The sequence below is a fragment of the Halichoerus grypus genome, chromosome 7, assembly GCF_964656455.1.
Source record: "Halichoerus grypus chromosome 7, mHalGry1.hap1.1, whole genome shotgun sequence".
NCBI lineage: Eukaryota > Metazoa > Chordata > Mammalia > Carnivora > Phocidae > Halichoerus > Halichoerus grypus.
In genome coordinates this window covers 114,785,592-114,809,391 of record NC_135718.1, presented here as the reverse complement: position 1 = coordinate 114,809,391, position 23,800 = coordinate 114,785,592, and the positions used below count along the sequence as shown (strand labels likewise).

The 23,800-nt window shown below is 51.9% G+C and overlaps 1 protein-coding gene across 3 annotated transcripts in view; it reads left to right on the top strand.

The window, feature by feature from the left end:
* The first annotated feature begins 10,719 nt into the window (after nucleotides 1-10,719).
* The window catches only part of KIAA1614 (KIAA1614 ortholog), a 40,733-nt gene continuing 27,652 nt past the window's right edge, over nucleotides 10,720-23,800 (top strand). For all 3 annotated transcript variants that reach the window (XM_036071111.2, XM_036071116.2, XM_036071117.2), the window contains exons 1-4: nucleotides 10,720-10,975; nucleotides 12,655-13,598; nucleotides 14,323-14,386; nucleotides 23,363-23,506. In XM_036071111.2, the coding sequence (XP_035927004.1) occupies nucleotides 10,923-10,975; nucleotides 12,655-13,598; nucleotides 14,323-14,386; nucleotides 23,363-23,506 (1,205 nt within the window). In that variant the 5' untranslated portion in view covers nucleotides 10,720-10,922. The remainder of the gene's footprint in view (nucleotides 10,976-12,654; nucleotides 13,599-14,322; nucleotides 14,387-23,362; nucleotides 23,507-23,800) is intronic.

Genomic DNA, 23,800 nt, shown 5'->3' with positions numbered 1-23,800 from the left:
GGTCCTGGGATCGAGCCCCGCATCGGGCTCCCTGCTCTGCGGGAAGCCTGCTTCTCCCTCTCCCACTCCCCCTGCTTGTGTTCCCTCTCTCGCTGTCTCTCTCTCTGTCAAATAAATAAATAAATAAATCTTTAAAAAAAAAAAAAGAAAAGAAAAGAGTGGCTAAAGGGTGCGGTCTTTGGAGGCAGACAGTGGTTCAGCTTGGTCTCCTCCACTTACTCATGTTGGGTCTGAGTCCTGACTTCACCACCTACTACCCTGCAGGTTACTTGACCCTTCTACTCCTCATTGCTCCACCTAGAAGTATGAGTTCTTACTGATGAGCGTTGTTGAGAATATTCTGTAAAATGAAGCATATGGAGCACTTAGCATAGTTTTCGCATATTGGCATTCAAGAAATGTTAGCTCTGGGGCGCCTGGGTGGCTCAGTCGGTTAAGCGTCTGCCTTCCGCTCAGGTCATGATCTCAGGGTCCTGGGATCGAGTCCACATCGAGTCCCACATCGGGCTCCTTGCTTAGCAGGGAGCCTGCTTCTTCCTCTGTCTCTGCCTCTCTTACCCCCCTCCCCACTTGTGCTCTGTGCTCTCCCTCTCTCTCAAAATAGAATCTTTAAAAAAAAAAAAAAGAAAGAAACGTTAGCTACAACAATAATATAAGACTAATTATTGTTAATCTAGTCAACAAATATTAACTGAGTGCCTACCATGTGCCAGGCAATATTCTAGGGCAGGTCTGTCCAGTAGAAATCCAATGCAAGCCATAAACACAAGCCCTGTATGTAATTTCAAAATACATATAATAGCCATACTCTAAAAATGCATAAATTACATGTAAGTATTTACATATAGCATTAGATATAATATACTTTATTTAACTTAATACATCCAAAATACTATCACTGCAGCATGTAATCTATATGAAAAGTTATTAGCGAGATTTTTACATTCTTTTCTTATGTGACCACTTTGAAACCCACTGTGTGGCCACCATATTGCACAGTGTTTTCTGGGGGCTAAAGACACAATGATAAGTTGGGACAGAGTCTGCCCTCATAAAGCTTACGTTTTCGAAGGAGAGATGGACAATAAGAAAGAAAGAGAGTTATCGAATAAAATAATTATTGACTGTAGTATCTAACCCCTACCCCGCCTAGGAATAGGATCTGACCCAGACGGCTGAGGTATATTTCACTGACTGCTTCTCTCTGCTCCACTGTGGAGTACTGTTTACCCAGTCCTATCTCCCTGTTGCCCAGGAGACTTTAATTCTGTTCCCTGCAAGGGACAATACCACAAATCAGGGAGGATGCTTACTGAGCTGGTAAACTTAAAACAATCGTAAGTAAAAATAAAAATAACCATATTATTGGCGTGGATTTCATTAAATGAGATCCATTTTGAAGAACCACTTCCTTTATTTGAGGGCTGCAGAAAGAAGACGGTGCTAAGTTGTCCCCTAAAGTTAAATGGCAGAGGGAATATTGATACTCTTAAAAAGAAAAGTTATTGCTCTAAATTCATTTTATGATTTATTATAATGACTTCTTTTCTGCTTATGAAAATGGAACATTGTAAAAAGCCTGAAAATATCAAAAAGTATAAAGAAAGAATTTACCCAGACCCCAAAATGCAGAGATGAATATTTTGATGTATTTTCTGTCTTATTTTGTATACAGATATGTAAGTATAAATGTAGCTATTTACTGATTTCACATGCATGTTTTATACACTTAAAATCAAACTGTAATATTCTGTTTCATATTCTGCTTTTTTGCCTAACACTGTTGCATGAGCATATTCCTATTTCACATTTCAAAATAGAGTTTACTTCTTTTTTTTTTTTTTTAAGTTTTTATTCATTTATTTGAGAGAGAGAGAATGAGAGAGAGAACACCTGAGAGGGGATAGGGTCAGAGGATGAAGCAGACTCCCTGCCGAGCAAGAAGCCCGATGCGGGACTCGATCCTGGGACTCCAGGATCATGAACTGAGCTGAAGGCAGTCGCTTAACCAACTGAGCCACCCAGGCACCCAATAGAGTTTACTTCTAAGGGCTACATAATGCTCTACCTTATAGAGATAGCATAACTTCTATTCTAGTTGGACATTTGGGTTGTTCCAATATTTTGCTACTATAAGTAATGCTGAATGAGCTTCCTTTTACTCAAATCTTGGTCGTCATTTTTTATTTCCTTCTCATAGATCCTAAGAAAGACTTTGCTTTGTCCAGAGCTATAGCATACTTCAGACTTCTGTTTCACCACGATGAATTAATTGCCTTAAAAAATGTTACATCCCCCACAAGCAACGTATGCGAAAGCTCATCTACTCGTATTCTCCCCCAAGTCTGGTATTACCATCGAAACATTTTTTGCTATTTTAAAGAGTTAAAACGGTGACTTTTGGCTTGTTTTAATTTTCATTTCTCTGTTTTCTAATGATTTTGAATATACCCTTTTATGGTTATTAGCTGTTTGTTTCTCTTCTACCGTTCCTCTTCTACTGTAAACTGTTTATGTGTTTTGCTCATGTTTCCTCTGTTCTTTAATGTAGTGGTATCATGTTGTGACTTAAATTTGTACTTGTCTAATGACTAACAGTTTTGAGCACCTATTCACATGTTTGTAGATCATTTGGATATCCTTCTTGGGAAATGCCTATTCAAGTCTTTTGTCCATTTTTAAACTTAGTTTCTGTCTTTTCTTGATTTTAAGAAGTTCAGGTATATATTGGCAGTATATAGATATTGCAAACATCTTCTCCGAGCCTTTTCACTATCTTAAAGATGTTTTCTGATAAACAGAGATTCTTAATTCTAATGAAGTCCAATTTATCACGTCTGTCTTTTAAAGTTAGTATTTTTGTGCCTCTTTAGGAAAGATTTTCCTAGCTCAACATCATAAAGATATTCTCCTGTTTTCTCCTAGAAGCTTGATTGCTTTGGCTTTCGTATTTTGTTCTATAATCAATCTCACATTAGTTTTTGTGAATGGTATGAGGTAGGGGTCAAGGAATCAAGATTTATTTCCTTTCCAATATGGATATACAATTGACCTAGCACTGATTATTGAAAAGATTATCCTCTCTTGCTCTGCACTGCATGGAGCTTTGGTTATAAGTCAAGAGATTGTACATGTCTGAGTCTGTTTCTGGACACTCCAGTCTATTCTATTTGTCTATACTTTTATCAATGCCACATTGTCTGAATTAGAGTCATTTTATTGTAAGTTTTGATATTCACTAGCATAAGTTCTCCAGCACTGTTCTTTTTGAAAATTGTCTTAACTATATCCTTTACGTGTCCATATAAACTTTAGAATCAGCTTGTCAATTGCTACCAGAAAGAAAACCTGTTGTAATATAGATCAGAATGCATTGAATACTGTTATGGGTTGAGCTAGTCCCCCCAAACTCCTTAGTCCTAACCCTCAATACCTCAGAATGTGACCTTGTTTGGAAATGGGATTTTAAGATGAGGTCATACTAGAGTAGGGTGAGTCCCTAATCCAATATGACTGATGTCCTTGTAAGAGGAGGAAATTTAAATTTAAATTTGGACACAGACACCCACACAGTGAGAACACCACGTGAAGACTGAAGTTGTATTGTCACAAGCCAACTACCAGAAGCTGGAAGAGAGGCCTGAAACACATCCTTCCCTAGAGCCTTCAGATGGAGCATGGCCCTGCTGAGACCTTGATTTTGGACTTCTGGCCTCCAGAACTGTGAGATTACACATTTTTGTTGTGTAAGCCACCCAGTTTGTGGTACTTCATTACCACAGCCCTTTTGAACTAAAACAAATACATAGATCAATTCTGGAGGAATTGACATCTTACCGATAGTAAGTTTTCTGATCTATGAACATGGTATATTCCTCCACTTATTCACATGTCTTCAATTTCTCTCAGTAATGTTTTGTAGTTTTCTTTCCTTTTTAAAGATTTATTTATTTATTTATTTTAGAGAAGAGAGAGTGTGTGAGCAAGGGGAGGGGCAGAGAGAGAGAGAGACCAGCAGACTCTCCACTGAGTGGGGAGCCTGACATGGGCCTCGATCTCACGACCCTGAGATCATGACCTGAGGGGAAATCAAGAGTCGGACACTTAACCAACTGTTTTGTAGTTTTCAATGCAAAAGTCTTGCTAATGATCTTTGTCAGATTTTATTCCTAGGCACTTGTTTATTGATGCTTTTACTCATGGTACTTTTTATAAATCTCACTTTCGACTTGTTTGTTGCTAAGTATATAGAAATGCAATAGATTTTTATATACTGATTTTGTAACCAGAAGCCTTGCTAAATTTACTTCTTTTTTAAGAGCTTGTAGTTTCTTTTGGATTTTTCTATAATCATGTAATCAGCAAATAATTTTATTTGTTTCATTATTTATGCTTTTTTTTCTTTTTCTAGCTGTATTGCACTAGATAGGGCTTCCATTACAACACTGAATAGAAGTGGTGGTACTGGATAGCCTTTCCTTGTTCCCAAACTCAGGAAAAGTGTTCCATACGCCACTACTATCATATTAGTTATATATATATATATTTTGTAAATTCCCTTTATGAGATGAAGAAAATGTAGGATCTGTTTTTATACTATGTGCATAAATATACTGTGTATACTATGCACATATACTATATACATACTACATATATATACTATATTCATTATGTTACCTTGCTCTGATTATTTGTTTTGGCATCAGTTCCTCTCTATTTTAATTATTATAAACTTATAATACAATTTTGTATTTTGTAGAATAAGCCTCCTCTCCTTTCCTTTTTTTTTCTTTCCTTTCTTTCATAAAATCTTTTTAAAATATTCTTTCCTATATGTGGAATCTTGACTGAAACCACATTTAAATCTTTAAATTCAATGAAAATTTTCATCTTCATAATATACAATAAGTGTTGCGAGCACTGAGTAAGTATTTCTCCATTCACCCAGGTCTTCTTTCACATATATAGTAAAGTGGGGTTTTTTTCATATAGTTTCCATATTTTTAAAAATTATGAAATATGTTTATGTACATTATTTATATACTATATACTACACACATTCTACATATGATATGTGTATACATATAATGTACATTGTAAAGACTAATAAAGTAAACATCCATATATGTGCCGCCCGATTCAATAAAGCATTACCTCTGCCTCTGGAAACCTTCTCCCAGTTGTCATCTGCCATTCTCTTCCCACACTGAGGAAACCACAATATAATTATCTGTGCTAATAATTCTCTTGCTTTCCATTAGTTTGACCCCATACGCATGGTATGTGTCTCTAAAGAATGTACTGTTTAGTTTCATCTGTTTCTTTTTTCTTGCTCTGTTTGCTCAGCAGCCTGTAAGAATCAGCCACATTGTTCTGTGTAGTTACCATTTGTTCATCTTTCGTTGATCTCTAGTGTTCCATTTTACAAATATACCAAAATTATCCCTTCTACTATTGATAAACATTTGGATTTTTTCCAGTTATTTTGTATTGTGAACAACGTTGCCATTAATTTTCTTGTAAATGTCTTTGGTATAAAGGTTATTTCTAAATGAGCTATTACTTTTCTGGATTATACTCATATTTCTTCACAGTCTTTCATATGTCTTACGCAAATGACTGATATATTTTTGAGAATTTTCTGTCTTTTTTCAAGATGAAAAACTGTCACAAACATGACTTCAGGTCTCAGTCATGCTCCAGTATCGTTCTCCCTGAATCTGCTTTCATTTTGTAGATGAGAAAAGTGATTCGACCAAGATGATAGTGATTGCCGACAGGCAGGTTAAAGCCAGGTGTCCTCCCCTCATATTGATGCCGCCACCCACAGAGCAGGCCTGGTAGATTAGGAGGGAGAGTATTAAAATATTTTCCTAATCGCAGTCATTTCCCTGTGATTAGGATTATGAAATGGAAAGCTGTGTTTTGGGCTTGGACATGGGAACAGATGCCTAGCAGAGTGAGGGCAGATGTGGGGCATCAAAGGCAGTGAAGTCTGAAGTCCTTTTCTCCAGGGAAGGTCCCTGTCCAATCCTGGGGGACGCCCTGCCCAGCAGCCTGGGGAAGTGGTTCAGGCTAACCCCGGCCAGGTAAGAACCATGCTTCTGTTCTCCTTGGGACTAGGGCAATTCAGGCAGGTGGGGCATAGGAGAGCATGTATGTGTTCTTGTGTGTGTGTGTGTGTGTGTGTGTGCGCGCGCGCGGGGGTGCTGGAGTGTGCAGAGACGTGTAACAAGGTGGTTGCTCTCTGGAGGTGCCCAGTTGTCGTGTTGCCTCAGTGTATGTATTTCTGGGATCCTCTCCCACCCTGTTTGTGCTTCTCTCTCATTATCTCCTCCTCTCTCCTCCCCCATCCATTTCTTCTTCTGATAGCTCTGTTATCTCCTGATTTCCAGGCTCACTCAGAATTGAAGCCTAAAGCCCCTACCCCTGTCTGTGATCAGTGAGCACTGGGGGAAGCGGGAGGAAGGGCGGGGGCAAGCAGGCTTGGGCATCAGGTGAAAATGAGAGGCAGTGGAGAAACCTGGGTGCTGGTCCTGGCCCTGCCAGGGACCGACTTTCTCACAGACCCTGAGGCAGGACTGGCCATGTCGAGCGAATGAACCAAATCCTTTGGAAATGACCTTGATCCTTTTAGCAAGCAGTGCTGTCAGGCAGCCCTACATGGTAGGGATTTTTTCTCTCTTTCTTTTAGCTGCCTGGCATTTATGTGGCAGGCACGTGGTGGGGGCCGGGGACACAGATCCAGATCAGGAATGCTCAGTGACGTGGCAGTGTGATAAACGGTCCGGCAGCAGCGGGCCCCCGGGGCTTTAACCCAGGGTAGGAGGCCCGTGGAAGGTACTGGGAAGACTGCCCTGAGGAGGGGCCATTCGAGCTGTGTGGAAGGTCTAGTAGGAGACAGCCAAATTGGCACGTATGTGGAGGGAAGCAGGGTGTTTCAGGCTGAAGGAGAGCCTGGGCAAGGCCGGTCAGGGGAGCTGGAAGCGGGTCCGTGTGGCTGGCGTGCGGGATGGGCTGTGGGGCCGTGAGCTGAAGCTGGAGGCCCCCAGGCCTTACAAAGGGTTTGAGTCTGAACACAGGACATGTGCTTGTCCAGGCTGACTGGGCCTGAAAAGCCCTTGGGAAGCCCATTAGGAGGCAGACTCCCGGGCCTTACTCAGCCTATAGAGTGAGGATCTCTACGAGCAGACCTTGGAATCAGCCTCTCACCAGTGTCCCAGGCGCGTCCACACAGGCCCAGGTCACACCAGCCCTTGGCAAGTGGCGGGAGAGTTCTAAGCGGGGGGGAGACAGGTCCCAGTGCTCTCTTGGGCCTCTGCTGGAAAGAAAAGGGAAGAGCCTGACGGAAGACCCTGGAGCTGTGAATAGCATCCCCAAGAGCCACTGACAGGACCAGTTGGCTCTGTGTGCTCCTCAGACCATGTGCCCCACGTCCAAGACAGGGGTGACCAGCTCCTCAGGCAATACAGTGGAGCGATGGCAGAGGTGTCCCTCCCACCCCAGTCCCACTCCACCCACCTCTAATGGTGTGACCCTGAAGGACCATCTCTCACCCATCCCTTTATCCTAAGTGAAACCCGATTTCCACATCCAACATGGCTCCTTGTTCAAAGCTGCGTGTTCAGAGCCTGTTGAGGGAAGGTGGGGAGGAGGAGTGAGAGGTGGTGTTTTCATCCAGGCTAAGTGGAGGGAGGCTCCTTGGGATGCTGGGTCTCCCTCGCTGTTCAAATGGAGGAAGAAGGCTATGTGATTGCTACATCCCATGTATTTGTGTTCCTCCTAGATTTCTCTCCAAAACACAGCAATGAAGGATTCTGATACACAGGACATAAGGTAGTTCTCCAGTCCAGAAAGGTGCCATGCTCAAGGTAGCCCACCTTCCAGGGACTCCCACTTCACAGGACAGTGTCCAAGCTCCTCACCCGGACACCAGATGCTCTCCAGCGGGCCACACCACCCCTGCCTTGCAGCTTCAGCCCGGCTCTTGCTTTTCCAGTGTGACTTTTACTCATAGTAACAATGGAACCAGGCAGTTTCACACCTGGATGCCTGTGTTTATGCTAATCTGTCTGACAGAAATGATTCTCCCACCCCTCCCCCTCTGCCTGGCTAGCTCCTGCTCTTTCTCCATGACCCGGCGCTCCGCGATACCCCTCCCACCCAACACACACCTCGGTCACACACCTCAGCTGTTCCTGTGAGCCGACCATACCACCACCCTGTGCTAGCCTGACTGGGGAGCACGTGTATAGAAAGTTTCTGTTTCCCTCCCCGGCCCAACTTGACCAGAAATTCCTCAAGGACAGGGCCTGTGGTGTTACATTTTGTCTTTCCAGTGTCTGGTGCATAGTAGAAACTCAATGGATATTTGCTGAACCAAACAGAATCCAGATGAATGAGAAATGCCTTCTGATGCGTGAATGTTGTGATAAATTAATAGCTTCTGAGGATATGCTTGTTGGTATTTGTAGATGGCTTTTCAAGCCTCTGTAGAGATGTGACACCCATCCCCCTATATTAAGTGTAAAGTAACAAATTTAATGAGTAAACTGAAGGTGATTATTTGCATCTCAAAAGGTGGGGGGGGCAGGTTTCCTTTAAACATTAAGCTTTTGCTGGAACTTTCAGAAACTTGCCTTACAGATCATTAACTTCTGGGGGTGGGGAACAGGAGTCATGAAGTTACCTCCAAGAGTCTGGGTTCTGAGATGCCTCTGAAAAGAGAAAGCAAGGCAGAAGATCTTGGAGCCCCGCAGGACTGGATTCGGGTTCTGACTAGACTAGCCGTGTGGCCTCAGGCAAGTCCCTCAGCTCTCTATACCCCGATTTCCTTATCCCTAAAGTGGAGATACACTACACTCACTCGGTGGGATTGTTGTAAAGATCTAAAGGATCCTATATGGAGTCTCTTAGCTCGTAGAAGTTTCCCAGTAATGGTAAGAGTAATGTTGTTGGGTTTGACATTGCACGTGGACGAGAGGAAGGGGTCTTACCAGGTTTCCAGAACTTTACCTTGGATTGCCAGAGTAAGGAAGGCAGAAAGTATCCAGACCGGAAGGGCCAGACCGCTGCTGCAGCATATTTTTTGTCTCACAGCACTTGACAATGTTTTGATTTTTTAGACTAACTCTTTCCATGCCGAACATGCGCATGCAGAGTGCTGCCCCCTCCCCCCGTGCGGTGTGGTGGAGGTGAGGGTCTTGAACTCTAGAAAGCATACCACTTACGAGCTCCGTAATCTTGGGAAGATCACCTAACTCAGTTTCCTAATCTGTAGAAAGGAGACAATAAACAGTACCCATCTTTTAGGGTTACCATTTGAGATAAGGAATGTAAAGTGCTTAGCCCAATGCCAGGTGCACAGTACCTCCATAAATCCCCGTATATGGTACAGTATTGTATTATGGAGGAGTCCGTACTAAGAAACGGCAGTAAGTGCCCTGTTGGAGGAACAGCTTGCTCTGGGAATATGGAAGGAGGTAGGGATTCACTTGCCAGAGCACTGACCCCGGACTTTGGAGACCGGAGAGCTGTGTGACCTTGGGCCTGTTCTGTAACACACAGGGTTTGCCCTAGATAATCTCTCAGGTTCCTAAATTAGCCCAAGGCCAGTCCAGCACAGCTCCCCAAACAGCTGCTCTCAGGCCTGGGGGGCTTGAGCCTTGCCCAGATGCCCCCACTTACAGGGTAAGTCCTCCTCACTCAAGAGCCAGGCCTCCCCCGGGAAACCATCCCTCGCCTCCACCCCTGCGCAGGCACTTAGCAAGCACACTGTGTGGTCCTGTTGCTGTGCCTGTCATCTAGATGGTGACAGTAGCACGCAAGTACAAATAGGAGAGCAACCCATACTTGAGTGAGAAGCTTGTCGGGCTGAAGGAACAATGAATGAGCACTTTTCCCTTTGCAGAGATTTCTGGAATCTCCTGGGTCCTAACTCTCTTATTGCTTCCTATCCTTTGTTGACAACTGTTTGCAAAGAGGTGAGATTCCTTTATCTCCCTCTGGGTGGAAAGAGAAAGAAAGCTCCGTTGGTTTGGGCCACAGGCTGCAGGGAAAAACCTTTGCTGCTACTTCCTCCCAGGTGTGGAAAAAGTGACAAGGTCTCTTCAGGAGGCCCCAGGGCTCTGAGAACCGGTCCCTATCCCAGGGGCTGGCAATGCAGGTACCAGGCTCTCCCGCTGGCAGGGCAGGATGAGGGAACCCGCCTGCACTCCGGGTACCCTTGCGCCTCTGGAAAGCAGAAACGAATGACCTTGACCTCTGAGGCGAGGGCACCTCGGAGAGGGCGGCCCGAGTTCTCTGGAAAAGTTGTCTAAACAAAGGTCATTTTTTAGCTTCCACCCGGAGGGCCGAGCCTCCCCCCAAGCCGCGGGTGTAGAGTTACACGCATCCCCGCGGAGCCGGGGAGGAACGCGGTGTCTTCCTAGCCTTGGCTCGCGTGGAGCCGGGTCCCATGCCGCGCGCGCCCCGAAGCCTCGCCAGGGCCCGCGCGAAGGGGTCGGTCCCGCGGCGTCCTCCGAGCGCCCCGAGCCCCCTCGGTCCCCGCGCCCGGGCCCCGGCCCCGCTCGTCCTCCCTTGCCCGGGACGTGGGAGCCCGCGGCCGGCCGCGCCGGGAGCAGGAGGCGAGCGGAGGGCGGCGGGGGCCGCGGTGGGGGCACGGGCCCGCTCCTCCAGCCCCTTCCGCCGCCCCGCCTTTCTGCCCTCCGCGCTCCCTCTCTCGGCTCCCGGCCTGGGGCGCGCCAGGCTTGGCCTCTCCCCGGGGCTGGCAGAGCCGGGAACGAGCAGCCCATGCCGCTGCCTCCCCGCCCGGGCCGCGCCCGCTTCCCCCCGCGGACCCGCAGGCCGGCGGCGGCCCGCACCCCACCGCGCGGCCGGAACGGAGGGCAGAGGGCCGGAAGAGGGCCGCGCCGCTCCGCGGGATGGAGGGGGTGCCGGAGGCGGCGGCGGCCCGGCCCGCGGGCGGCGGCCCTCAGTGAGTACGCGGGAGCGAGGCGCCGGGCCGGCGGGGGCGGCGGAGGGAGCGGAGGGGATGGGGGGTGGGGTGCCGGCCGCGCGCGGCCTCGGAGCGGACCGGGGCGCGGGGAGGCCGCCCTGCGCGTCCTTCCCGCTTCGGCCTGCGGGAGTCAGAGCCGACCCTGGGCTCGGCCCGGCCCGACAGGCGGGCGGCTCCCCGGAAGGCTGCCCGTGCCCCGGGGAGCCCCGTGCAAGGCTCGCGTGCTCGAAGGGCTCCAGGCCCGGGTGCCCCGGGAATGAGGTTCCAGAGCCTACCCGTCAGAAAGTTCTTTTCGTCTGGCTGGCCTTGCCCCGAATCCCCTGCTTTCTGAGCTGAACTTTAGAAGAGAGGATTCGGTGGCTGGGCTGCAAAGAGAAAGTTGGTAAATTCCAGATCAGCTGGTGGAGGAAATGATCTCGCCCTCCTGAAGATACTCCTCATACTTCACAGGCTTAAGGCTGATGTGACATTTGCACTATGTATGAATTTTGCTTTATGAACTATGTACATTCCTGAAACATGTATAAATCGAATTGTAATAAACGACAATAGAGGGACTTGCCATTTCAGAGAATCCTGTGGTGAACTTTAGTTCATATATGAAGTGAAAAATTAACTCCTAATTTGTAATTTATGTAAATATGAATTTTTATACATGCAGTTTACTTCTAGTGAGACATATCTAAATGTATGGTGTTTAGGGAGCTTTTTCTCAGAGAGTGGGGTAAATACTAGTGCACTGATCCACTTGGTGAATAAAATCCCATGCTCACTTTCACTCTCTGTGAGGACATTGACATCAGCTCCGCCACCAAGGAGCTGTGTGATCCTGGCAAGTCACTTAACCTCTCCAGACTGGATATTCTCACCTACAGAATAAGGGGAGTGGGGGGTAAGTGATCACCTGATCACTGAGTGCTTTGAAAGAGCCACCGGCCTTGGAAGGAGATTTGCATTCCAAATCCAGCCTTCTTTCAGCCCCTGTGTGACCAGATCTCTGTGTGCCTCAGTTTCTCCATCTGTGAAAATGAGGAAGATAATCCCCTTCTGGCAGAGTGTGTGAGGATCACTAGAGAGAGCGTGTTTGAAAGCTCTTGCAGGCCCACCTGCCACCGAGCAGACGTGGATAGGAGCCGGTGACTCGTCATGGCCACCCTTTGCGCCCAGCCCCATGCTGCTGACCTGTGGCTTGTACACAGGGAGGCACCTTCAACCCTGGTTGTGTTGAAGATACCCTGTGTGGTATCTTCCCGAAGTCCCTCATCCCCTTTGGCTCCCCTTAAAAAAGGAGGAGCTTGTTAGCTCTTAACAGATGTTGACATCCTCCCCTGAGACCTCCTGTCAGCAAAGACAAAGGCCAGGGCCTGGGAAATCTGGCCCCTGTTGTCACTCTGGTCCACATTAGGCTGTTGTTTGAAGCTTCATTGTGCCCCATCTGTAAAATGGGGCTAGAAAAACTAGAACACTGCTCAGACTTGGAAGAAAAAACTCAATAACTTATTTGTGCCATCCAGTGATTTATACTTTTCAAAGTTCTGTCCCCAGGTTGTTCTCATCTGCACAAGCTTCAATACCAAGGCACTTTGGGGACCCAGGAGGTTGTTGGAGCTACTAGCCACATGCTGGGTCTCAGGAGCTCTGTCTGTTTTCTCCTCCAGAGGGACCCAAATAGGGAGCAGAACAACCAGCGCCATGGAGATGACCTTGGCTGTGGAGAGAAGTGTCCCTGAGCCACAGCTGGATAGTGGACACCTCCCAAGACCCTGTTCCTGCTCTCTGGAAGACAGAACACCCAGCCTGATGGCCCCCCAAGACCCCAGGGCATGGGGGATACAACTCCCAGGTCCCTCTGTGCTGGAGTCCAAAGTGAGGGCCTTGAAGGAAAAAATGACGGCAGGCAAACAGGCGGTGAGCCCCGGTCTCACTTCCCAAGAGCGGCCATCCAAGAAACCCAAATGCAGGCGAGTCAAGGTGGGCGGAGCTGGGCCTCTGTCGGAGAGGTCTTCCTTGCCGGATGCTGAGGGGGTGATCCCTGCTCAGAATCTGCCTGATGGGCAGCTGGACAGCGATATCAGCAAGGAGGAATCTGCCCGGAACGGGGGTCCCAGACCTCCCAGGCCGCCTTCTCCTGGGCTGGAGTGCCGGAACGGGAGGAGCCCGCGGCCTCCAGAAGCAGTACAGGCCTTGCCCAACAATGAGAGGAGTCTGCTGCCAGGGCCTGGCTCTTTGCAAGAGAACCCTGTTCACAGAGTCACTCCAGGCCGGCCTGGGGGCCCTGGTCCTTGTAACAAAATCGCCCACATGCCCAACCTGAGGAAAGGAAGCTCATACGCCCTTCAGGATGACCTAGTTACAGGAGGAGACCTGGACAGCTTGTCTCTGACCTGCGAGGAGGACTTTGTTCCCAGGCCAGCCTTGCTAGGGGGGCTCTGGCGAGCTGCAGAGCTGGGGGCTCTGGGCACTGGGGGCAGTGCCTTATCCTTGTCTGATCGGGTGGAGAGGAACCGCCTTCTGCTGCAGGAGATGCTAAATGTTGGGGGCCAAGACCCCCCCAGGGTGGGAATCCCAGCCTGGACTCCACCCTGGGACAGAGGTCTACCAGGTAAGGCTCACTCTATAGGTCTGGGTGGTGGGGGCCAAAGGAGGGAGTCCAGGAGGAGACGAGGGGCAAGAGGGTACCCATGGCGGGGTGTGGCAGGAAAGGGAGAAGGGCACAGCTGCCGGCCATCTAATTCCTCAAGATGTCCTCTTATTCTGGGCTTTGACATAGATTCTTTACCACCTCACAGCTAGCCTTTCTGCTGAAGACCCCCATGGCCCCCCAGACCAGCTGGAAGCTACCGTCAGAGCTTGGGGTGGTTTCTCCCCTGTGGCTTACAGCCCTCTCTGGAGTGGCTCTCGGCACCTTCCTCTGGTGACCTGCCCCCAGCCCCCGGGGGAGCTCAGTGCCTCCTGGCGGAAGCCCCACCCACAGGGGTCAGGGTCCTGTCAGGCTTCAGCTCCGCTGGGACGTGTAAGTGTTCGGGCCTGAGGGAGCCTTCTTTCCATGCTTCCCCCCCACCCCCCGCTCCAAAAGTCCATTCCTCACCCCACACCCGAGAGGACCCACGCGGTGCCCCTGGCCCGCGGCAGCGCCCCCCAGCTGTAACCATGACACGCTGTGCCTCCACTTCTTGGGCTGAGACACAGAGCGGGGTTGAGTGTGTCTCGGGAACAAGCCGCTCCTGGAGACAACTTTCTTCCTTTCTTCCCGGTGTTCGTTAAGTCGCAGCTGAGAGCCCGGTTTCTGACTCTGCCCTGAGCTCCGCTTCTATTCTGTGTCCTAGAGCGACCAGCAGGGGACATGGACTGGGACTCAGGCATCTCCCTGCAGGACTCGGACCAGAACAGGTGAGAGCCCACGGTGCACACGTCCTCTCCTGCCCTCCTCGCTGGGGTCCCCTCGTTTGCCCGGCACCAGGAGAGTGGGAGTCCTCGAGAAAGCAAGAGGCAGGCAGGACCTCCTCCCCACCCCGCACGTCCACCCCCCACCCCCCGCCCCGCCACCGCACCAGCAGACCAGTGGACAGCGGGCCACTGTGGGTCCTCATATCTGAGGCCCCATGGAAGGTGTCAGCCCCCCCAGTGCTCACAGGTGCCTGGCCACTGGGAGAAAACCACTGGGCACAGGACACAGGGCCAAAAGCACTGCCAACCACCTGCTCTGCGTCCCTGGGCATCCTTTCCGCGGCCCTGGGCTCAGTCTCTTGATCTCTAAGGTGGCCCAAATAGTGTCTGTCTGGTTTCCTTCCCAGGACTGTGGTGAGGCTAACAGGAGGGAATGTGTGAAAATCCTTAGGGAAAGTCCACAGATTGCAAAGCGCTTCCCCAGTGCCTTCCCCACCCAGGGGGTCTGCTGGCTCCTGCAAAGGAGTTCACCTCCGACATTGCACGGTCACAGACCAGTGTCTCTGGGCGGTTGGCGCAACGGCGTGCTCGGGGCCGTGGGGCCACTCTCCGGAGCGGGCAGGGTCCTGGCAGGATGTGCGCTCCGGGGGGCTGAGGGCCACCCCGGGTGCCTGCTCAGAGGTTGGCCTCCGTCTTCAACGAGCTCCTGGCCCCGGGCGCACCGGGCTCCGTGTATCCAGCAGTGCAGTGACGTCACTCGGTGAGGGTCTCCTGGCGCCTGTGGGGGGCAGAGGTCAGAGTTGTTGCTTCTTCATTCCCAGGCCATTCCCTGCAGAAATTCCACTTCAGTTGACCTGCCTTCCAGAAAACGTGGATGGGGCCCCCCTGGTCCTGCTTTCACAAATCGAGGGCTGCCCCGATTCAGGCGATCCAGCTTCTGCTTGGCTACTGGCCTTTGCTGTGGCCTTGGCCAAGGGCCTGGTGGAGTGGGGGCTTTCTGGCTCCTTCGTCCCTCATTATTTATGACTTGGAATCATAGTGGGCTCCCCTCTGCCAGGTCCCTACATAGCCCGACCACCATATGGAGGAGTGTGACTGCAGAAAGGACTGGTCCTCAGTGACACGCGTTCGTCCTCCCCGTCCCCTCCTCCTTGCCTGGGGAGCCCATGGAGGAGGCAGCTGGGGCAGATGTACCGCGTGTCCTGTGACATGGTGCCTCCTCTTCCTGCCGCTGCTCCTGCCCCCCACCTCTCACACCCCACCCCACCCATGCCCCAGGCTGGAGAGAGGCTCCGCCCCAGCATGTTGCCCCTGGGGGCTTTGTCCAGAGCTCACTGTTGAAAGGAGAAACCAAAGCTCCCGACTGGCTTATCGGATAATAAGTAATAAAAATATCCAGTTTAGAGGAGGAGAACCTCAGCTGTGGTGGAGGAAGGGACTCCCCCCACCCCCAAGTCCTGTGAGGAGATGGTGTTTGTGTAGAATCCTCAGGATGGGGATTTCTGGACTATTGTTTAAACGCCAGGCCACCCGCAGCACTTTAGGGTTCAAGTGGGGTATATGTGTGCAGGTGTAGGATGTGTAGGTGTGTACATATATGTGTGATGGGCAAGCGTGTGTGTGTGTGCGTGTGTGTGTGTGTTGAGGAAGAAGTTGTCTTAGTGAGCTTTAGGACTGTGGCCAGCAGCTATCTGGGCATAGAGTTGGCATGGGGAAAACTTTGTCCTCCGGAGTGCCCCACTGACCTGCAGTCTACAGTCAGGCCCCGCCCGAACAGACACCCAGGCTGAAGGGCCAGGGAACATACCCTAGTTCAAGGCTGAGAGAAACATCGGCCATGTCTTGAGGCCACCTTGGGCAGAGCGCCTCATTTGGTTCTATTCTTGAGTCTCCTGGGCAGAAATTAAAGGAGTCCCTAAGACACTGCAGGCTCTATCTGTCCCCTGAGGGGGATGGATTTATTGATGCCATTTCCTTCTAGCTGAACTTCCCAAGAGACCTCTAAAATAAGGCCTGCTTCTCTCAGTTCTGTAATCCAGGAGTGCCGATGGGACCAGCATCCTGGGGATTTAGTGTCTGTACGGAGGGGCCTAGGGCCCTGGGCAGTGGCGTGTTCTGACGCGGTGGCCGTGCATCTTGGTGGCCGTCCTTCATGGGGTCAGGACATGCTCTGGCAGTGAGTCCTCTGATCTTCTCTGAGAGTGTGACGAAGAGAAGGTCCTGCCTCACACTCAGGTCCAGCATCAGTGCCTTTCAGGATTGCCATCAGATATCCGTTTGACCACATTAATCCTTGTCTGCAGTTGTTACTGCTTTGCATGGTGATCGGACAAGAAGCTCATGAAATGATGGTCACTGCAGAGCCCGAGACAGTCGTCACTGTGTGACGGGGGGTGGGGGGGAGGCGCAGGCCGGCCTGTTGGGGGGTAGGCAGCGGGAGAGTCGGCCTTGCAGGTGGGACACCTGAGATGTTACAGGGACACCAGAGGAGCCCTGGGACCCTAGATGCTAAGGGCCGACTGCAGAGGAGACCTCCGTCCCCTGACTCCGGGGTGGGCCCCTCTACTGCGGGGCAAGGGAAGGTTGAGTCCTAGAGAGCTGGAACATGCCGGTGGCCAGTCCTTCCCTCCGGAAGGCCGTGCCAGCCCTGCCCTTCTCCAGCCCCTGTTGTGTGCCAGGGCCTGTGCGAAGTCTCTGCCCACATTCTCACTTTATCCTAATAACTAACTGCAGGGCTTGTTCTGTTTCCCTGACAAAGAGACCCCTCTGGGGAGAGGTTAAGTGACCTGCCCAGGGTCACACAGCTAGTAAGTGCGGGAGCCAGGATTTGCAGGCACCGGGGTGTGTGCTCTAACCCTTACACCACACTTCCACAGCTGTCCTCTCTGTGCCCCCCAGGCTGCTCCTCGAGTTAGGGATCTGGGGTCTTCTGCCTCCCCCAGTGCCGGCGAGGTGTTCTCGAGGATGGACAAAGAAGGGGAGGTGACAGTCCCCAAGGGCTAATCTTGTTTCTCTCCCAAGCCACCGTTGAGATGATTTGGGGCGTAGGCTCTGGTTTGGGGAGAGGAGGGGTGGGAGGTAAGCACTTCAGAGAGGGCAGATGGGGGCCGGTGCTGTTGGCCACCTGTTCACAGGCGGACTGGGAACTGGTCCCGTCAGAGACAGGAGCGGGAAGGAGAGTGCAGCGGGCGCTCTGCTCAGGGCTGGCTCTGCCCTCTTCCATCCTTAGCAGCCCGTGGGCATCCCACCCCAACTCCATGAAATGGCCAGGACCAGCTCGGCCTCTTCCTTCTCTTGAGGCTCTGCGAGAGCAGATCAGGATTACAGGTCGCCCTAGGACCCCAAGTTAACCCAGCTTGTGCAAAACATATGTGAAGCCAGAGGTGCAGCGGCAGTCAGGGCAGTCCTCACCCCACGCCCTGCACCGAACGGGAGTCGGGAGCTGAAAGCACCCAGCTCCGGGCGGCTGCAGGTGCCAGCGCGCCCCCTTGAGGCCGGCTCGAATCAGGACGTCCGTGTGGGAGCAGTGCTCCGGATCAAGTGTGTCTGCAGGGCTTTAATGATTGCTCCGCTGTGCGCAAAATGGAGAGAAGAGGGTCTCTGGGGTGGTGTTTTATTTGTGCTCTGCTGATGAAGGAAACTCGGAGGATTCCCTAGGTTGTTGACCCCCGCCCCGCATCCCTGTGGCAGAATCGTGCCCATTTCGGAAGCTGGGGCTGGAGGGAAGCTCAGTCCCTCACATGCCCCTCTTCATGAGAAGAGAAGGCAGAGTGCCAGCCCACAGCCGCTCACACCCTGGTGGGTCGCAGTTTTCCGGCCCCTGCTGGGATTGCTACAGGTCAAAACTCCCTGCCCCAAAGCAGTTTATAGACTAAAGGGAGGCAGGGAGGGAGCCCCCAAGAATTTCCGAGGCCTGGCCTGTGGCTCAAGGGTTCAGGCCCACAGCTGCGAGAAAATCTCCGGCTTGTTAAAAATTAACATATTAACTCTCATTTCTGGAGAGCATCCTGTGAACCAGCCACTGTGTCTGATTTCAGAGGCAATTGCCCGTTTGTGCGCTCACTGCCGTCTTTGTCTGTACCAGCTTTAGCCAAAGTTGTTGTTGCCGAGTCTCCTCCTCGCGCTCCTTGGGGACAAAAACTATGCCGGTCTTCTCTCTGGGGCCCCGTGCCTGCCAAGTAGCTGCAGGGAACAGGCCCTCAGGAAACGTTTGGCAGAGGCTCACAGGCAGGAGTGTAGGTGGGCTTGATAGAAGCGGGATGGACGCAGGAGAGGACACCCCCGGGTGGGTGGGACCCGCGGGAATGCTTTCGAGAAGGCTGAAGCGGCATGTGTGGATACTACAGGATACAAGATGGGAAGGCTGGCTCTCCATTTGTGGAGAGCTTTGGAATTGAGATTTTAAGTAGGGCAGTAAGAAGTGGAGAGACTTGCACCATCTTCAAGTAAACCGCTCGCCCGTGTGTTCCGATACCGTGCTCCCGGTTATAGGCTTCTAAGTCCTGGGTGGAGAAGGAAGGACGCTAACGCTGGAAGCCTTGACGCACAGCTCATGCCCCCTGGAGCTTTCATGCCACACCATTTCCACACTCCCGTACACGCCACACATGGAAATCCCCCGGTGGCCCCAGCCTCTGCGAATACAGAGGCTGTAGAAAGCTACTTTCCCCTCGACCGCCCGTGGGGGGTCGGGCTGACATTCAAGCCCCCCGCAGCAACCATTCTTGAGGACGCCCACTCTTCCTTCTCTGTTGAGAAGTTACCTGTTTATTCTCTGGGCAGCAGCTTTCGTCGGCCACCAGACAGTCTCCTCTGGCTCCCCATTCGCCGGATATTGCCTTCTCTGTGAAGCCCTGTCGAGCTGTCTAGAGCAAAACCCCCGAGCCTTCTGGAGCTTCAAAATGGTTTCCCTTCCAAACGTACCTTCCCCTTGCAGATGACGCAACGTGATCTCTTCGGCAGGGATTTCAGTTCGAGGTTAGGGATTCCATCCTTTGTTCATAAGGGGGAGAGTTACCTAAAAAAAATAGCACCCTTAATAACAGCAATCGTAACAGTGAATGCTAACACTGATCGAATCTCACCCAGTACCCAGCTCTGCGCTCAGCTCCTTTAAAAGGAGCTCTATCTCACTTATCGAGTGAGCCCTTCGCTAGCAGATGAGGAAACTGAGGCTTAACTCCAAAGTAACCTACTAGGGTGACCCACTTGTAAGGGGCAGCCCCGAATTAAGACCTGGTTAGGCTGCCCCAGAACCACGCTTGGAACCCGCACTCTGGCCCCAGCCTGTCCGTGTACTGTGATAATGTCCCCAGGATAGCATCCCGCCCTCAGGCCACACGCAGTCAGGACTCAGTTTCAGGCCTGCCTTTCTCTTCCCCTCCCTCAGAGAAACTGCACGCAGTGTAACAGCAAGAGAGCGCGACCCTTGCTCATCTAGAAAGATGGAACAAGTGTGGGGCAAGAAGGTTTATATATGTTCTGTATGCCATACATTCCCCTCTACCCACTGCATCCTGGAATCTGGGAAATGTCAGATCTCTTTATATTCCAAATTATTTCCCTGACTCGTGTTCCTGGGATGAAAGGGTGAGACCCAGACTTCCTGGAGCTTATTATTTTAATCCAGGATTATGATGGCTGCAGAAAGAGGCCACTCTGTCCTGCTGACCTCCCTCCTTGGCTAGGAGATGAGTCGTGGCTCTCCTGACTCGAGATCTCGACCTGTCTGGCCATGAGGGGAGCTGAGGTCAAGCTAAGCCTGTCTCTCCACCAGGAAACTGGCTTAGAGGGACAGGCCAGATGGGGGCACATGCTACTACCTTTGTCCTTGAAATCAGCTTGGGACACTGGTGGTTGGAGGGGCAGAGAGAAGGGCTAGAATACCCCTGTGGTGCTCTGGTTGTCCCCAGCAATTAGTTCCTTAAAAAAAAATTTTTATTTATTTATTTATTTGAGAGAGAGAGAATGAGCAGTGGGGAGGGCAGAGGGAGAGAGAGAAGCAGGCTCCCCGCTGAGCAGGGAGCCCATTGTGGTGCTCAATCCCAGGACCCTGAGATCATGACCTGAGCCGAAGGCAGATGCTTCACCACCTGAGCCACCCAGGCGCCCCCAACAATTAGTTCCTTGTAGGTATTGCTGCTCCTTGGTGACTAAACCTCTGTGATGTGAACCCCCGGGGAGAGGACCTCAAAATCCCCCACCCAACCCTGTGGTCCACCAGACTACCTGGCCAAAACCTGGACTCACAGGGTAGCAGTGCGAGTCTATGCGCCTATCCAACTCCCACTGTTCACAGATGGGAGACTCAGGCCCAGGGAGGAAGAGCGCTCAGCCATGTTATCTCCGTGCCCCACCCGCTGAGCTAATGAGGCCCAGACATGCAGATTTTCGAGAGAGTAGCAACGGTGTCTGTTCTAAGATGGAATTGCTTCAGCCTTGCCATGCGCCGACGGCCCCAGCCCTTCCAGGAAATTTCCACAAATGTGGGAGCTGAGATGGTGGGGTATAGTCCGTGATGGGAAGGAGTTGGCTCTAGGGCTGTGTGCCCTGGGCAGAGGCCAGGGCCAGGCGAGACAGGAAAGCCTCGCTTGGATGGAAGAGTCTGAACCTGTCAAGCTGGCAGGGCCGGCACCCCGCCAACAGACCAGCACGATGCAGCAATGGTTCTGGGGTGGGCAGTCAGGCTGGGAGAGGCTCGACATCCCCCAGCACTGCAGCCGCTTGCCCCCCGCCTCCCGGGAGGAAGAGCCCTTTCCCCTGCACGGGGCTGGTCAGGGCCAGGACTGCCTGCCCTGCTGACCTTGACTGCCATCTGTGAAGGTGGCTGCCACGCCCCTCCCGGCTCAGCTTGCTACTGCGCGGACGCCTTCAGGAGCCTAAAAAGCCTTACTTTTGTAATCAGTGGAGAAAGCAGCTTTGTCTGCCAGGAACCAAAGCAGGGCAGCTGATGAAAACAAAAAAAAAAAGGAAAAAAAAAAGAATTAATAGCTCCAAGTAGAAGGAGCAGAAAGGAAGCAGCAAAGCTGGAAAATGGCTTAAAAACCTGGGGGCAAGGCCAGTCCTGGCAGCATCTGGCCAGCTGCCTGGGGGCGCTCCTGCCTGCCCACCAGGTCTTGTGACAAATGCCCTCCGACAGCCGGGGAACCACACTGTCACCGGAAGGCTCCGAGCGTGGGGGCCGGCGGCCGGCGGCTGCAGGGCGTCTCTCGGGCTGGTAACCTCATTATCTGTGCTGTGGGAGCAGGAGCCCCAGGGGGCACAGCTGCTCTCAGCAGAGGGTCGGAGAAGCTGCCTGCTTGGGAAGCTGTGCAAAGCGAGGCCTCTCCTGCCAAAGGAGGCTTCACAGGGCCACAGGCCTGGAGAGTCACTTTCACGTCACTGCAGTAAACCCTCCTGGTTCCAAAACTGTGCCTGGGCCTTGCCAGGGTTCATATGCACAGATGGTGCCTTTATTCTAGCAGTTCTTTTTTTTTCCCTTGAGCTCCAAAGCAAGGTTAGGTGCAAAGCATGAGCAACAAAGAAAGAAAGACGAAAGCAAACAAGAAGGGAAGAGAATAGGAAAGAAAAGAGAAAAAGAAAGAACCACAGACTGCCTGAGCTTGTCCAAGGATATCCCAAGGGGGTCTCAGAATTATGCCATTTGCCACTCACATCTGTCATCTGTCATCCAGGAAACTGTTTGGTACCTTCCCCCAGTCAGGCCCCTTTCTTGGGGTCACCCATGCGGCAGGCGAGACAAGGGATTTGGGGGGCTACCGTCTGAGATCTAAGCCTGGCTGAGCCTCTACCTGCTTGGCTTCTCTTTTGGTGGATCCTCCCTGGTGAGGACAGCCCAGCGTATATGACAGTGAGGACAGGGGCAGCCGGGGGGGATGCTGAAGTCACGTCAAAGAGTGTGACTTCCGCCACAAACACTCTCAGCCTGTCCTGGGATCCAGGGACAGGAGGAAGGAGGAGACAGAGGGTATGGGAAGGAGACCGGAGGCAGTGGGGCTGGCGATCGTCTGCTTTGCTCTCCACTGCTGTTCGACCTTGAGCAGTGCGCCAAATGTTCCTGTCTGCTGCAGAATGGCCTCATCCGTCAGGCGGAGAGCACACCTGCCCTGGGTCAGCCTGGCTGGGGAGAGGGAGCTCGGTGGAGAGAAATGGCTTGTCAGTGGGGGGTTGGAGGCTGCCGTTATTCTGTACCCTGGCGTGGGCTGTATGTCACCGTCTGCCAGACAGCTTTGAAAAAGGGCCTCCGCTCTGGACTGCGGCTCTGGACTGGCCTGGGAGGCCGCACATCTGGTAGGTGGGGAGGGCTGGTAGAGGACCCTTATTTTTATGAAAATCGAGCCATTGGCTGACTTGGTGTGGGTCCAGCGTAATTTCTCTGAGCCCTGAGCTGGTGCCTGACGGGTTTGGATTGGGACTGAGGCAAGCAAGCACCAGGATTTATAGAAATGTCATTACCCCCAAGGAGCAGAATGTGACGGGCTGAGGCCGACTCCTCATGTCTGCGGTGGGGGCTTGCATGGGTACGTGTGGGTGCAAAGAGAGGCAGAAGGAGAGAGGGAGGTGATGTGTGTAAAGACCATCTGGCTGGGCACAGGCCCAGTCCAACAACGCCAGGCCCTTCCCCCGTCCTCCCGGATAACTCCCGTTGCCTGCCCAGGGAAGGAACAATAGAATAATCTGGAGATTCCCCTGCCCTTCTTAGATCCTCCTGGGATCTCTGCCTCCAGTCCCTGAGCAGATGTCCAAGGTGGGCCAGCTCCCTGGACGTGTCCGAGATGCTCAGGGCCATTGCTCAGACTCCAGGCCCCAGACCCCCGGCCCCGGGCTGGAGCCCTCTGTGTGGGAGCTGGACAAGGAAGGCTGCACATGCAGGGCCTTTTCCGGCACAGCCGAGCTCAATGCTGTTAAAGCCCTTCTAATCCGTGTTATTTTCTTCTAATCCCTCCCCCCGCCTGCTCTGGCCTGTGGGCCACCCTGCAGGACCTTTGGTCCCAAGCCAGAGTCTGTGCTGAGCCCCAGGCCTGAGGAAGCCAAGCATCTGCTGCAGCGTGCCCGCATGAAGGCCAGGACCCGGCCCCTCCGTGCCAGCCATGAGATCGTGCCCGCCATCACCCAGGGCAGCCGGTGAGTGGGCCCTGGCCAGGCTGGCCTAGGAGGGCTGTGGCAGGGAGAAGAGGTAGGATCTAGCCAAACTGCCGCTGCTCACTCCTCCCTCTGTCTATGTGTGTGGTTCCCACGCCAGGCACTTGATTTAACTCATTTAGTTGCTCAACACACCTTGACTGAGTGTCAAGTGTCAAACATTGAGTCGTCAAAGATGAACGACACATAATCCAAGCTCCCTGGAGGGACAGATGTCACGGTCTCCAGGGAGAAAGACAGGCACACAGATCAATACAATTCTGTGGACTGTGGTGT